The 16,015-nt window shown below is 41.5% G+C and overlaps 1 protein-coding gene and 1 pseudogene across 2 annotated transcripts in view; one reads left to right on the forward strand and one right to left on the reverse strand.

Annotated features, from left to right (window-relative positions):
• TPRG1 (tumor protein p63 regulated 1) overlaps window positions 1-8,355 on the forward strand; it is a gene marked incomplete at its 5' end in the record, with an annotated part of 118,796 nt that extends 110,441 nt beyond the window's left edge. The window contains 1 exon segment of the mRNA XM_082461607.1: window positions 1-8,355. Within this exon segment, the coding sequence (XP_082317733.1) occupies window positions 1-87 (87 nt within the window). The 3' untranslated portion in view covers window positions 88-8,355.
• Window positions 8,356-8,528: 173 nt separating this feature from the next.
• On the reverse strand, window positions 8,529-15,796 carry LOC309659569 (abasic site processing protein HMCES pseudogene; annotated as a pseudogene). The gene has a single exon. The product of its transcript is annotated as an abasic site processing protein HMCES pseudogene (transcript).
• Window positions 15,797-16,015: the final 219 nt, after the last annotated feature.

Consider the following 16,015-nt stretch of genomic DNA (forward strand, 5'->3'; position numbering starts at 1 on the left):
ATTGAGACCTACACGGGTCTGATGTCATTCATTGGAAACTGCAACAAACTTGGCTATTCCCTTGCCCGGGGGAGTGTTGGTTTTTGACACTCTTTTTGGAGGATAAGTACATCATTCATAGCTACATCATTACTGAAGATTCTGTTTCAGCCCACCATGTTTTTGGACTGAAACAATTAGTTACTGTTAAATAGTATTACATGATTTTGAAGATTCAGTATCTTAGGGGACCTAAAAGCTTGATTAGACTGATAAATGCACACTTCAGACCTTATATAAGGATAATCAAATTTCTTAAAACCAGAAAATAAATTCTCCTGAGCCTATCAAATAATGTTGGCAAATGAATGACAAATGAACACCTGATCATAAACTTGGGGAGGACCCTCTGGGTTCTTGTTTCTCTGTCCTCTAAATGTAGACATGTTCTGGGTCTTTATTTTCAGCCCTCTGATCCCGATCTTCTCTCTCACTGGGGTCTCAATCTATATAATTTTAGCTACCTTTTTTTATGAGGATGACTTCCAAATCCATATTCTCATCCCTGGTGTTTAAGACTCAGTTTTGCATTTCTGTCTGCTGATCATCTATATCAGTGTTCCAATGGCCACTTTTACTCAGCATCTTCAAAATCTTGGATTTCTGTATGGGATTTTAATGGTCTCAGTCATCATCCCTGAAATCCATCAGTTTTGATGTCTTTAAACTTCTTGCCAGATACATTCCATATAGTATCTGTCTTTGTCTGGGCTGCTATAACAAAAATACTACATACTGGGTGGCTTATAAACAACATAAATTTATTTCTTACAGTTCTGGAGGCTGCAATTCTGAGATTAGGGTGCCAGCCTGGTCAGGTGAGGGCCCTCTTCTGGGGCTCAGATTTCTTGTTATATCCTTACAGGTAAAGGGGCAAGAGTGTTCTATTGTGCTTCTTTTATAAGGGCATTAATCTCATTCATGAGGACTCTGCCCTCATAAGCTAAGGCCCCCTGTTTAATACCATCACAATGGGCTTTAGGATTTAAACATATAAATTTTGGGGGGGACATAAACGTTCAGACCATAGAAGTACCACATCTGTATGTGACTTAGATTGTGACCAATGCCCACATGTCAAACTTAAAGTTCATTCTTCTTTCAAAACTGTTCATATACTCCTTCTCCTTTCCATTCTCACAGGTATGTTATTAGATCATGTTTTAAATTCTGTTTACCTGGATATTTGTTATAGACTTTTTTTTTTTTTAACTGTGTGTCCCAACCCCAGAGGATTTTTTTTTTTTAATTTAATTAATTTATTTATTTATTTATTTATTTATGGCTGTGTTGGGTCTTCGTTTCCGTGCAAGGGCTTTCTCTAGTTGCGGCAAGTGGGGGCCACTCTTCATCGCGGTGCGCGGGCCTTTCACTATCGCGGCCTCTCTTGCGGGGCACAGGCTCCACACGCGCAGGCTCAGCAATTGTGGCTCATGGGCCTAGTTGCTCCGCAGCATGTGGGATCTTCCCAGACCAGGGCTCGAACCCGTGTCACCTGCATTGGCAGACAGAGTCTCAACCACTGCGCCACCAGGGAAGCCCTGTTATAGACTTTTAATTGGTATCCCTGCTCCAAGGCTGACCCTCTTCTAATCCATTTTATACTTGGTTGCCAGACACCTAAAGCACAATTTGATCATATCATTCCCTGTTCAGGAACTTTCAATGGCTCATTTCCTTTTGCAGGTTTTTTTTTTGTTTGCTCATATGTTTTGTTTTTTTAACAGCAGAACTTTCCTTCTAATAAAATCTGTTTCAGATGCCCAATATGTAAAACAGATAGAAGTAGGACCACTATGATTGAAATAGAGATGGGAATGCCACTGATCTCCTCTTTTTTGGGTCTCAGAAGTGCCCTCTGTGGAATGTCTATGGATCCCACAGGAGTTTAAGAAGAATGTTTCCAAAAATACTGTTCTAGCTCATTCTGTTTCTATTTTCTTTTCTCTCATATTTCCTCTTTGTCTCTCCTTGACTTAGGTCTAATTGTGAACAACTCAGGAGGTCATCTCATCTGTTTTCATCTCTAAAATTTTTTTCAATTTTATTGTATTTTTAATTTATTTTGAAAAGAACCTTTTAATGTTGAGCACTATAAACATTATTATAATCAGCTCTTTGCCTGTCCAAAGAACCAAAGTTGAGACACCTTGGCTGGTATTCAAGTTAAAAATTCCAGCTGTTTTTTGGGGGGTGGGAAGGGGGAAGTGGGTGCTTATGTGAAGTCTAAAGTCTTTTCTTCAAAATGCTCACTTCCTCAATTTCAAAGATTCCCTCTGATATTTCACAAACATCAATTTGATGGAGGCATTCAAAATCCAAACCTTGAATAACCCTCATTTTATTTTGTCTTTATCTTTGTTTACTTCCATTAGTATTTCTCTCCCTCTCTTTCCACTTCCCAGCACCCACTTTTTTTTCCCTCATGATGGCAAATATTGGTATAGTCCCCAAGGCAGGGAACTTCTCTTCAGACTGTAAAAGGAAATGTTGAAATCCTTAGCTGTCCTGTCGACAGTAGTGGAATGAAAAGTCGTTGGATTGTTTTGGCAGTGGTTCTGAAGCAGGCACAATTGGCAAATTATTATAACACCGCTGCCCGAAAATCCCCATTTGCCTCAAGATAGTGGCATTTGTTGACAGAAGCCTCTGAAATGTCCAGCACATTCTCTTGAGTTAGCATTTAAGGATCAGTCTGACAAGTGACTTCTTTCTGCATATTTATTCCCCTTGTAACCTAGGCTGGACTGTTCCCAAATGACCTTCGAAAGGACACAATGCAGCATCATCAATGGAGCAAATCAGAAAAGATGAGAGGAGGGAAATATCTCTTAGTCCTGAGGTCAGTCTGTACCAATAGGGTACCAAGGCTGTTTAGTGTGGAGAAGAATGATCACAGAGATGACATGAGAATTGTCTTCACATTTCACACAGATTGTCCTGTGGGATATTCCAGAAACTGATAAATGGGGTCTAGAAAGCAGGATTATGACCAGAGGATGAGAGGATTCAGGGATTTGGATGGCAGTTTAAGACAAGAAAGAACTTCTTATAGTTAAAAATGTCCAAAGATGGGAAGCTTTGCTCCTTGAAAGAGTCTCCCATCACTTGATGTGTACTAGTAGGGACTAGATAAAGTGGATATTGTGAAAGGGATTGTTAAAGGGATGATTGATAAAATCATTTAAAACCAGAGACCTTATGATTCTCCAAATAATTGTTGTCGACGAGTAGGTAATACATCCTTTTTTTTGGAGAGTTGAATCAATCATGTGAGACCCTGGAAAATTACCTGAGCTTTCCTAAGGTTTAATCTCCTCATCTGTTAAATGGAGACCATGCTATCTCTTTTGTCTACTTCATAAAGACCTTGTGAGGATTCAATGAAATGAGGTTAAATTATTTTATTAAATAAAAATCATTGAGTATCTGCCTGTAGTGCAATGTCACTTTGGCAGCAGAAACTGGGACACCATCCAAAGAAACTAAATTCAGTTCTTCTGGGAACTGTTTTTTGGTCACCATGGACCTGCCGACCATCTCTTTCCCATTTGACACATGGTATTCTCACTTGAGTTCCTTGTCCATAAGCTTGGCAAGTAACCACAACCCACAAACCAGGAGACCTATATGTATACCTGGGCTTTTCCTTCAGGCTATCATCTGAACTATACCAATAATGTTTCTCAAAGGGGCATCCTAGGTCTGATTGGGAATAAGATTTGATACAAGAGGAATTAAGTACAAAGCATATCATCATAAAAATGTCATGGTTGGCCATTTTCTCTATCTATCTGATCTTTGTCCATTCAAGAAATCCCACTAGAAAATCTCCAATAAATCTCTGTTCAGAAACTATTTGAACAATTCTATTGACAGATTGCTCATAGTCTTCTGATACATCTTGGGCAGCTCTGATGGTTAGAAAGTTCTCCTGTTGATTTAGATTCTGGAACATCCATCCGCCATCTCTTTTATTTAAAAATAAGATTCCCATGCTGGAGTAGGTTCAGCTTGTGTTTCAGTACCTGGATGTGGGGCATTGGGGTTACAGAACCAAGGTTGATGGATTCTCTAACACTTACAAGAAGGGGAGCTGCCATGAATCACCACGCCTGGCCTCCCAGTGGGCAGTCGGGCCTTCTTGGAGGCTGACATTTGGCCAGCCTCTAAAGCAGAAAAGAGAAGCCAATTTATGAGGATCTTTTGCCTTGCGCCCCCTTCTCATTGTCCCTTTGCTGAAGCATTACTAAGGAAGCCTATTCATAGAGCCCTGGGGCTAAGGAAGCAAAGAAACCATCTTATCTAATGCTTTCATTTCACAGAACACAGAGCAAAGGCCTAGAAACTGGAAAGAAATTGCTCAAAAAGCAGATGGCGAATTTTTGGCAATATGGGGATTAAACTCTAAAGCTTCCAATCTCCAATTCCAGCTCCACTACTCTTTCCATATACCTCCATTCCCAGGAAAAGGCACGTCATCTAAATCAGCGTATCATAGTTCCTGTGTTCATTCTGACGTGAGAAAACAATAGGTCACCGTTGTTTAGGGGGAATTTCCAGAAATTACCTGTATTTTCTTAAAGGCTAAGGTCACTCATGGAGCTCTCTGATGTCCTATCTGATTTAAAAGCCCAAACAAAGCTGCGGAAGCCAGCAGATATTTTGTAAGGCAGCTTTACCTCTGCCTGGCATTTTGTGGGGCAAAAGAGGGGAGGGCAAAAGTATTAAATTCAGGCTTAAAAGCTCCTCAGAAATTCTTTACACACAGGAGACCAAGTTGGAGAAAAGAAGATGACTCCTGCCAAGGGGAAGAAAGAGAGAGATGAATGCCTGTGGTTTTCAAAGGTTAACAACAACAACAAAGCCCAAGTATTTGCACAGGGATGAATGTTCATTGGCTTTTGGCCAACAACTGTATGAGGGCTTGTGCCCACATCCTGTAGCTGTGGTTTAGGGACGCTGCTCATGAGTGACTTCTTATGCTTAGTGGCAGGAAACTTTAGTCACTGATGTGTAAACTCACCTTTGGTCTGCACCTCCCACAATGTGCTCTGAAGGCAGTTCGGGGACCAGGCCTCCTGATTTTCTTACAGATACCAGTTCCTCAGAGACTAAGGAAGAACTCAGTCTAAAGCCTTGGGAGGGACTGAGACTTGATCAGTACTTACCTTACTCCACTCAGTTGTAGCAACCCCTTAGGATAATTCTATAGCCACTGGGAGGAATTATGATATCCTCTGCGAAATCCTCCCTTTAACCTCAAAACCCCAGACAAAAAAAGGCGAGCTGTTTCATTTCAGGGCTGCAATATGAAATATGAGAGGCGAAGTCAGGAGGTTGCTTCTGAGCCTAGATCTTGTATCTGATGAGCTATTTTACACTCAGTTTTTAAAAGTTCATAGTAAACTCAAAGTCTCCTTTTCAGTGAAGCTAAATGGAATTTGCAAGAAATTGCTCAAAAAGCAGATGGTGACTTTTGGGCAATACTGGGATGAAACTCTAAAGCTTCCATTTTCCTACTCCTAGATGCTGCTCTTTCAATATATCCCCATTCCCAGGGAAAGGCATATCATCTAAATCAGTATTTCACAGTTGTCATCTAAATTGGTGTACCATAAGTTACTTTGAGGTGAGAAAACAATAGGTCCAGTTTAATTAACTCTCATGGTTTTAGGTAGATATGAGAGATTGTGATGTTACATTATGGGTAGAGAGTATGTTGAGATCAATTTCTCTGAATTACCACCTCGTCTCTCACATCCTGTCCACAATGCCTATCTCATGCATCTCAGGAACTACTTTTCCTTCCTTTTATATTCCCTGCTCACTCTTTATGGAATTATTGAAACAGATTGGAAGGGACCCTAAAGGTCATCTAGTTTAACCTCCTACCTATTGCAGGAATGCCCTCAACCAAAACACACAGCAGATGCAGGCTCAGCTTATGCAAAAGCATTGCCAGGGCAGAGAATCCCTTGCTTTCTACAGCAGCTAATTCTACTGCCAAGCAACTGCAGTGAGTTAAAGGTTTTTCTAAATATTACATCCAAACCTTCCTTCCTGGAAATTTACCTATTTGGTCCTTGATCTTCCTTTGAAGTTACCCCAGGTAAATCAATTTCCTCTTTCATATGGCCACACTTCAAATAAAGGCAGTTAACTTGTGCTCTCCCAACAAAGTAGTTCTATTTTTGTTTTTTGACACAAACCCCCAGTTACCACAACCGTTCTTCATGTGCTGGATTATCCATAGCCCCTATTGTACTCCTCCTTGTTCGTGGACTATTCTGTTTGGTTAACATTTCTTTTAAAATATTGTATTCAACACTGGCATGGCAATTCAAATATAGGCTGACCAGTGCAGGTTAGAATGTGGTTGTTCTTCACTTGCCAATGTACTGTTATTAATGAAATCCAGGTTTTGTTTATTATACTATTTGTTCACATGAAGCTTATGGTCAACTTCATACTATATATAATACATAACATTATTTTTCTGGTTTAATAATCTCATTTAAGGAACCAGTGAGACCACTTTAGTATGGATTAATTGTAATGAACCTGGATTAGCTCCTAGTAATCACTGCTTTTCTCTTTTGACTTTTAAATTTATTCGTTAAATTTTTTCTAAAGTATGTATTTAATATTTTATCCTGAATCAGTGTCAGACTTATTTTTCTACAGTATCTGGCAACCAACATTATTTTTAAGTGGGATTTTTTTCTGTCTTCAGTCTAGAGGACAAAGTGGGAATTGTTACCATGATGGGCAGCTGAGCCAAGAGATCTTTGGTGTTGGTTAGCTGATCATTTTGTCCTCAGAGCAAAAATAGATGGGCAGTCCACTCAAGTTTTATTTGGTCTGTGTAAGCAAGCGTAAACAGAAGGCTGACTTAAATCAGCATCTACCACCCCACTGTTACTGAAAGTGGGGTCCAGCAGCTTGCCACTCTAAAGCCAATAAAAAGACAAGGTTGGTGGAAAGGAAATTTGCTTTATTTCAGGGGCTAGCAATGGGGTCGGAGGGGAGTGTGGACTCATGTCCAAAGGCCAACTCCCCCACACTGACAACCAGTGGGCAAGACCTTTAAAGGGGAGATTCAGGGGTGTATAGGCAGAGGGAGGGGGCTACATGCAGCAACAGCACAGTTAGCTCTGACAGTCATCTTGAAATTGATCATGTGAGGGTCTGACCAGCATCATCTTGATTGTTCGAAGTACAGTTAGTCTTCAGTTCCAGAGCCAGTTTGTTCCCATTTCCTTGAGGCCAGTTCTCGGAATTGTGGCAGCTTATGTCATGGCTACAGTCTGGTCATTATGTAGTTAACTTCTTCCAGCTGGTAGGGGTTTCAGTATCTACAAAACAGCTCAAAGGATATGGCTCAGAGTATTATCTATAGCCCTTGAGGAGAAACTAAAGGTCCTTGACTTTGCTTAATGACTGAACTATTATTATATTGTCCTGTTTGACTGTTTTCCTTTGCTTCTGCATTTTCTCACTTCTCTGATTGAAGTTATTCTTTGGCTAAAGTTTTTCTACAGACAAAAGGCAGGCAGAAGACATGGGGGAGAAGGCCATAGGATCCTGCTCCATTTCACCACAATACTATTATCTTCATTGAATGCAGATTGCCCAATTCAGTGGCGATAATTCCCACTGTCATTTTTGGCCTATGGAGACTAGCCACAATGAAGCTGTTTAAGAATGTTGGGTTTCCCCTCACGAATGTATTTCTCTTGGCCTTGGTGAAGGAAGTGTCTCTGAATCTTCTGAGGGGATATAGTTAGAGTGAAACTGAGACGCTCTTACATAATAAATACACTTGAGCATCACAATCTCCCTAAGCCTTTGGATACCTTCTTCTAGCATTTCAACTTCATTCAGAATACACTTCCTCTGGGTCCATCTTTCAGTCAATTAACCAAGCAAACTATTGGAGCCATTGTTTCTCCCACCAAGCCTTTTTATTGTTTCCAAAAAAGCAATTTTGTCCACAGAAAATCCCAGTGCCCCACATTTGTTACAAAATCATTCCCTAGGTCTGAGACCAGGAGAAAACAGTGAGATCTGGAATTCCTCCCACCAGCAGCATTTTCTGAAATGTAGACAGTTTATCAATTATAATTTATTCAGAAAAAATACAGTGTTTTAAGAACTTAATTCCGAAAGAAGACTGAAAAAGCCCAAAGGCTGTACAGAAAACAGCCTCTGCAAGCAGCACCAGGTCAGCTGAGGCTGAGAACAGCCAGCAGGGTCAGGCTCTGAGGGAAAGTCCACCGGTCCTACCAGCAGAGGGCGGTAGGCACAAGAGCCCCTCCCCTCCCACCATGAATTGATGGTGGTGGCCATTCTTCTTCCCAGGCTGCCCACCCACCCCACTGGGGGGGTTTCCTGGTCTCAACCAGGACAGTCACTCCCCAAGAAGCCACAACCCTTCAACACTGTGCTACCTCCTCCCAAGCAACCCCGCCCCTCCTTCTTCCGCTTCAGTCATCGCTCCAGGAGTCCTGCCCCGCCTCTCGGGGGGAGGGGGGCGGGGCGCGGGGGAGGCTCTTCCACAGGAACCAGCTGGACCACTGGGGCATATCTGACTCTACCTTTTGGAGTGTTTTGGGGGTCTTCCTTTTTGGGTGACTTTGTGGCCAGCCATTGCAGTATCTTCTGGCTGATGCTCCTTTTTGACCAGTAAGTCCACAGGAAGCAGACACTCAGGAGTGCTGTTTCGGGAGTCGTTCACCAAGGGAGAGACTGGATGGAAGGTGATGTTCTCTGTGGGGTGACTAAACCTCAGAGCTTCTTGAGCTAAGACCTCACCAAAGTGCAGCCACTTAGAGACTGCCTCCTCTCCATCTAATATGGCAGGCCGCCTGGGGTGGATGGCGTTCAAGCCTTTGCAGGAATCCGCTGTGGTGATGGTGTAAAAATACGAGAACACCCTCCAACCCCACGCCCCAGCAGTCAAAGATCCCGGCCATTGTCAGCAGCCTCCAGCTGTCCCAGACTTTCTCCCAGTCCTCAGGTCCCTATGCAGCACCCACGCTCTCTGACCTTTGTTTTGATTTGGGGGAAGTAGATGAAGTAGGGTTGCCTCTGGCTTCTTGCCTGACACGGCTGCCGCTCACAGAATCCATCTGCTAAAACAACACAGCGTCTTCCTTTTCCCAGAGGCACCTTGAAGGACCGTTTCTCCGTTATGGTGTCACTACAACAGCTGGGAGTGTTGAACTGCAGCTTGGGAGGATCAGCTCCTTTGAACCAAGACGGCACCAAGCCCCATCGCATGGCAGCAACGATACGCGCAGGTGAGTCTGCGCCCTTCTCCAAGTGCAGCCGGGACAGGAGCCCTGGGCTGCTGGACTGCGGGCTCTTGTACAAGGGGCAGTACCGGTCCGGGTCCCTGGCGGTCCCTGTAGGCGCAGGCCCTGGCGAGGGCCTCGCTGGGCAGGTGGCAGTCCATCCGCCTGCACACCCTCCGCGCCGCCTTCACACTGCGGGTCCCTCCGCATCAGGCCCCGCGCCCGCGTGGCTCTCTGCGCGCCCGCGCTCCCCACGCCAGGCCCCCCTGTTGGAGTCATTTTTAGTGACTCAAACACATCGAATTCAAAATCTTATCCTGGTGCCCTCTAATCAATAACATTTTGTTTGTCCCAACATTATATTGCTGCCACCTAGATCTAATACGCTTCGAATCAGTTCCCATACATGTTTTCTGTTAGTATGAATTGGCAAAACCTCAAAATTATTTAGGGGCACTTTGCACCTTCTCATGAATAGTATTTCTTTTACTTATTTGTTAGAAGCTGAATTTGGTTATAAGTCTAGAAACAATGCAGAATGAGAATAGATTATTGTACATTTAATCACGTGCTGACTCTGACTACAATTGTTGATCCAGATGTGTTTTATTTTTTTTTCACTTGAGTGAAACAATAAATTCCCTGGCACCTGGTATTGCCAGTTATTGATCTGGCAAGTTTTTTTTTTTTCTTTTTACTTGATATTAAAAATCATCAGTGGCAGTTTACTGCCAGGTGTTAGGACCAGCAATGTACATCAACCTACTAAACCTATGTCATATTCTAGTCAATAGGAAACTTGATCACCTGTGTGTTCTGTAAAACATGGCATTGGTCTGTTTTCCTGATGCTATCATGTGATGACCTAACCAGGTAAACAGGAAGTAGACACTATTCCAAAACTTGTGTGACACAAATCTCTCCAAATTCGGAGGCTTATATCACCAAAAGTCACATTGGTGATTTTTCCAGGGTGTCAGTGGTCTGAGACATGTTAAGATATGCCTCCTAAGGGAAATGGCAAATTTCTGCTTTCTTATCACTGAAAAATGCCACCATGCTTAATGGGGTTCCTCAGATTATAGAGGCAACATTTATCTCCTTTAGGTCTGCTATTTGAACCTATTGATCAAGTAATCCCAAAGGCTGCTAGTTTTGAGTAGGGGACAGAAAAGGAAAAGGCTCTGCAACTGGTCCAGTCTGCTGTGAAAGCTACTTTGTCACTTGGGCTATATCCCCAGTAGATCCAATGGTGCTTAAAATCTCTGTGGCAGATAGAAATGCTGCAGGGAAGCTTTGGCCAGCACCTCCAGATGAGTCACTGGATAGACCTTAGGATATTAAGCAAAGATATCCCATTCTTTTAGATAACAGTTTTCTTTTTGGATTGCTACTGGGCCCTCGTAGAGACTGAACGCTTGACCACACACCATCAAGTTGCAATGCAGCCTAAGCTGCCCATAAAGAACTGGATGTGGTCTGACCCACCAAGTCTTAAGTTCAGGCATGCACAACAGCACTCTCTTATCAGTTGGAGGTGACATATACCTGATAAGGCTCAAGTAGGTCCAGAGGGCCAAGCAAGCTGCATGAGTAAGTGAACAATGGTACCTATTCCTGCTACATTTTCTTCTCTCTCAACCTACACCTATGGCTTCATGGAGAGTTCCCTACAATCAATAGACTGAGGCAAGAGAAATGAGCCTGGTTCATAGATGGCTCTGCATGATTTGCTGCATCACCTGGAAGTGGGCAGCTGTGGCATCTTCTCCATGGTGGTCCTGGAAGGCGATGCTGAAGAAAATGCTTCCTAGTGGGCAGAGTAAATGGAATTCCATTTCCATGTTCTGCTTCAAGACTACTTTCTAGTTTATAACTGAGGAAACATATCTGGAGTAGGGGTGTGATCCAGTTACTCTCACACATTGTCTCACAGAGCCACCACTGCTTCCTAGTGGTAGAGACATGATGCCATCTTCCATTTTGCCTGTATCAGGTTGGGTACCTTTCCACGTAATAGAAACCATTTCACAATTTTAAACACAAAGTGTTTTAATACATGGAATTAAGTATTTACAACATTGTTACAAAGGCTGGAGGCACAGGCTGAGACTCAGGAAGTGATTCCCAGAACAACACTGCAAAACTGGCGCACCCGAGAATTAGTTATCTCTGCCATACACGAGAAGCTAGGCAATCAGGAGGCTGCTATCACAATAGCAGGTACCAGGAACACAGCCCCTTAGCTACAATTCAATAACCAGGAGTTTTTTCCTGGAACTGTTGGCTTCAGAGCCTCTTTACATCTGCTAGATCTGTACCAGCAAAATGAATACGACAACTTCTGCCCCCTTCCTCCTTACTTACTCTGAAGTAGGACATGGGAAGAGCATTCCGTTTATTCCTCTTAATAGTGATTGCAAGAATTTATTGAGTATCTATAGGTACCAAGCAGGGTGCTAATGTCTTTGTATTCATTACATCAATGAATCCTGGAATAAATCTCTCAATATAATATTAATGTCAAACCTCCATCTTGAAATGAGGAAAGTAAAAGTACAAAGAGGCTAAGAAACTTGGCCAAGATTCTGTACTCATTGGTAGAAGACCTGGATTAACCTAGAACTTAATAATATCCAGAATCTAGCTACAAAGGAATCTGAGAATTGTAATGTTTAGCTTTCTAACTTCTGCAGTAAAAAAAAAAAAAAAAAGCCTACTAAAACAAGGTTGGAAGAGATGTTGAGCTGGCCATTTTACTGAATCTTCAACCTGACATATTTAAGATAACTGTTGAACTATTTTTCAGCCTGATTATAAACTCCTTGAAGTTATCCACATTTCTCCTCCACCACACACATTTACCTAGGTAATTGGTAAATGTGTTTTATGATGCTGATCTCATAGACATTTCGGTTTCAATCCATGTCAGTAGCACTTGTTTAAGCTTCCAGGAAAACACTGCCTTTTTGTAGTCTGGTTTTATAGAACAGCATACCCACTTAGGCCTTCTCCCTGACTTTAGAAAGAAATAGTATTTTGATTATACCAAAAGTCTTTTTATTCCCAGACTTTGTTGTGGTTAAATCAAAAACACATAGCAACACTCAGAATGTGTCATCATTACAGAAAGTGAGGAATGGCATTTTCCTGGGGTTAAAAAAAAAAAAATCATAAAGAAGACTAGCTGAGTGATGGCCAGAGCACCAGCCAGGAGCTTGACAGCTTTAGAATGTAGCTAGTTTACCAGAAGTGTAGGCCACACCTAGAATAAGCAGAACGTGATGACCTGGTAGGTATTCTGGCCAGAAGGAGTGTATCAGGAAGAAGAGATGAGCTGAGCCTGTCCCAGGCTGCCATCAGCTTCAGGGAAAGTGAGCTGCAAGCAGTAGACACCAGCCAACTGATTCTAGTGACTTTTCAGATGATGATTCCAACAGGAGAGGTGGAGAATGTAGGAAGTAAAAATAACTTCCACAGGAAATACAACATGTTCAGATTTGGATAAGTTGAGTATGAAGGGCTGTGGGACATAAGTGAAAATATTCCTGTCTCATCAACAGGTACATGTGAAGGTACGTTGCTCAGGAGACAAGATCTTTGGCTTGAGATAAAGGCCAGGGAGCCATCCAAGAATGAGTGGTAGCTGAAACCTTTAGTGTGGATGAAATTGCTTAGAGTGAGGGTATAGAACTTTCTGCAGTAATGGAAAATTCCAGAATTCTGTGCTGTCCAACACAGTAGCCATTTGTCGTGAAATATGGCAGATGAAACTTAGGAACTGAAATTTTGTTTTATTTTAATGAATTTAACTTCATGTGGCCACAAGTGTCTAGTGGCTATCCTATTGAATAGCACAGGTATAGGAATAAAGAAAAAGATGCTGAAAATGAAATAATAATAGCAATATTGAATATCTGAGCTTATATTGATGCCACCAAAGATAAAAAAGAACACATGCCTTTTTGAGGTTTTTTTTCCCTCTCATATTTTATCAAATGGTAAAGAAAATCCAATGATACCAAAGAGTTTTGTTGGAAACCAACAGCTTCCCAACTCACCTCTTCCCACTTCCAGCTTAGTGGTAACTTATTTTAAGAGCCTTTCTTTCTGGTTCTGCTGGTAGTGACCTTCATAACTTTGAAAAATATGTTTCTATTTCTCTATATTGATTCATCAATATCAGATATTATCTGTTGACTGTCTTCTATGAAAGGACCAGACTTAGTTCACATACACTATCCTTCACACTTCTCTTTCCTCTCTACCTGTTTATTTTCACTTTTCTATTGATAAAATTTGTTACTTAAATAATACATTTTCACTTCTATTTCTCTGTCAATTTTAGTTTCTATTTCATCTCCCCTCTGTGAAAATAAAGATGTTGATGAGGTAACTCTAGATTTCTCCAGCAACTCTTATTTTTTGCCTTTTGTCAAATATGCATTTACTTCTACCTTATCCGGGTTATAAACATTTACATTCTGTTCTGGAATCATATGAAGTGTGTCACACTTGTCTGCACTTAGTAATTCTGAGGAAAAAAGTGATGGGGCTTGTGAAAGGAGGAACGTGAGACAAATTATCTGTGCTTTGCTTTAGTTCTCCGTTTTACTTTGATGGTGCAAAAAATAATAACTCATTGTCTATATGCCTCCAAATTTACCATATAGTATCTTATGATTTTCTTACAGGCTTATAGGTTATTAATATCCTTGTTTTGCAGGTAAAGAAATCAAAATAGAAATAAATAGAGTGACTTGACCAAGGTCATGCAATTAGGAAGTAGGGAAGTTGACACACAAGTTAGGTTTTCTGATGACATATCACCTTGCAAATCTTTCTCAGTAAAGTTCCCTGACCACTCAAGTTTGCAAAAAAGTAATGAGTTGGGTTTCTTGCTTTAGGTTTAAAATCCATGGTTCGTTTTGGAGCACAGAGATCTGAAGCTTGTGTACGGTGGCCACATTTTCTTTCAAGGAACTGCAGAAATACCTCCAAGCATCTGGGTACGTCATGAACCCAAGTTGGCAAATGCTTACCTATCGGTAAAGAATCATCCAACATTAAACTAACATTTACCGGGCACTCATGTGCCAGTGTCTGGGTTAGGATATTTCATACTCATTATTTTATTTGCCCCTCACAGCAACTCTTTGAGTAGAGAACATATCAGAGATGGAATTGAGTAATTTGAATGTCAATAACTCACCTCTATCATTGAGTCTTCTCCTTCTTTAAAATGGGGTAGAATAACCTGTCCCCCAGACATATTTTGCAAGTGTGCATATTTGGAAGATGAATTGAATGTGGTAAAAGGAAATGAGATTAAGTGGTTTGGTTACTTGGGAGATAGGTGTAGACAAACATAACACTGATGAGTAATAGTGAAGTCTTATGAGGCCTTTGCTTCCGTTACCAGCAGTGAAACTGACCCCAATGAATTGGCATTGGGAACTGCTCTCGTGCACAACGCAAATGACTCCAAACACTCTTCTAAACTGCTAAATTCCAGTGAGGATCGTGCTAGCATGATTGTGCAGTAGTAATGGGTTCCTGATCCACAAAGCCCACCCAGGATATTTCCTATCATTTTCAGTAATACTGTGATTAATGCAAACTCATTAAAGAGGTATCTCAGGCAGGAGACAGATCCAGATTTTATGCAGTTTATATGACAAGGGGGCTCTTTTTGAGAAAAAAAGACTGTAATACTATAAATACAAAATTAGGCACAAAAATAAATGTTTTTGAATGGCAAAATACATCCCAATCAAATATCCCAATCAATATTAAAAAATATAGGGCTTCCCTGGTGGCGCAGTGGTTGAGAATCTGCCTGCTAATGCTGGGGACACAGGTTCGAGCCCTGGTCTGGGAAGATCCCACATGCCGCGGAGCAACTAGGCCCGTGAGCCACAATTACTGAGCCTGCGCGTCTGGAGCCTGTGCTCCGCAACAAGAGAGGCCGCGATAGTGAGAGGCCCATGCACCGCGATGAAGAGTGGCCCCCGCTTGCCACAACTGAAGAAAGCCCTCGCACAGAAACGAAGACCCAACACAGCCAAAAATAAAAATAAAATAAATAAATTAAAAAGAAAAAAAAAAACATCAGCTTCAAATCCAAAACATTCCTTTCTTAAAAAAAAAGAGAAAATATTAAAAAATATAGATATTACAAACCTGAAATTTACTACAAAATTAAAAATTCAGAAACTAATATAATACCTTTGTTAATTAGCACACTTATATAATACTTCGTTCATACTCATTGTGACTGCATATTATTTGACGACATCTTCCTACGACAAGGGGAGCAGATGGCCTTGGGTCCTAAACCAGAAGTCAACAGTGTGGGCTGCAACAGCAGAGTAAAATGATAATGCTGAGATTTTGGTACCTATTTCACTTATACAGATTGTTTTTTAAGAAAGTTAAAAAAAAAAAAAAAAAAAGGAATTCCCTGGAGGTCTAGTGGCTAGGACTGCAGGCAACTAAGATCCTGCATGCCAAGCGGCCCGACCAAAAAAAAAAAAAAAAAAAAAAGTAAAAAAACGATCTGTGTCTCCTTCTGCATTTGATCCTCAAAGGCTGTTCCACCTGAGGAGGTCTGGGGTCCAGGAGTGAGGTTCCCTCAGACCATCCACCTTGGTCTCTCCAAGGATAACCAAGGAAGA

The sequence above is a fragment of the Balaenoptera physalus genome, assembly GCF_965194825.1.
Source record: "Balaenoptera physalus genome assembly, chromosome: 4".
Taxonomy (NCBI): domain Eukaryota; kingdom Metazoa; phylum Chordata; class Mammalia; order Artiodactyla; family Balaenopteridae; genus Balaenoptera; species Balaenoptera physalus.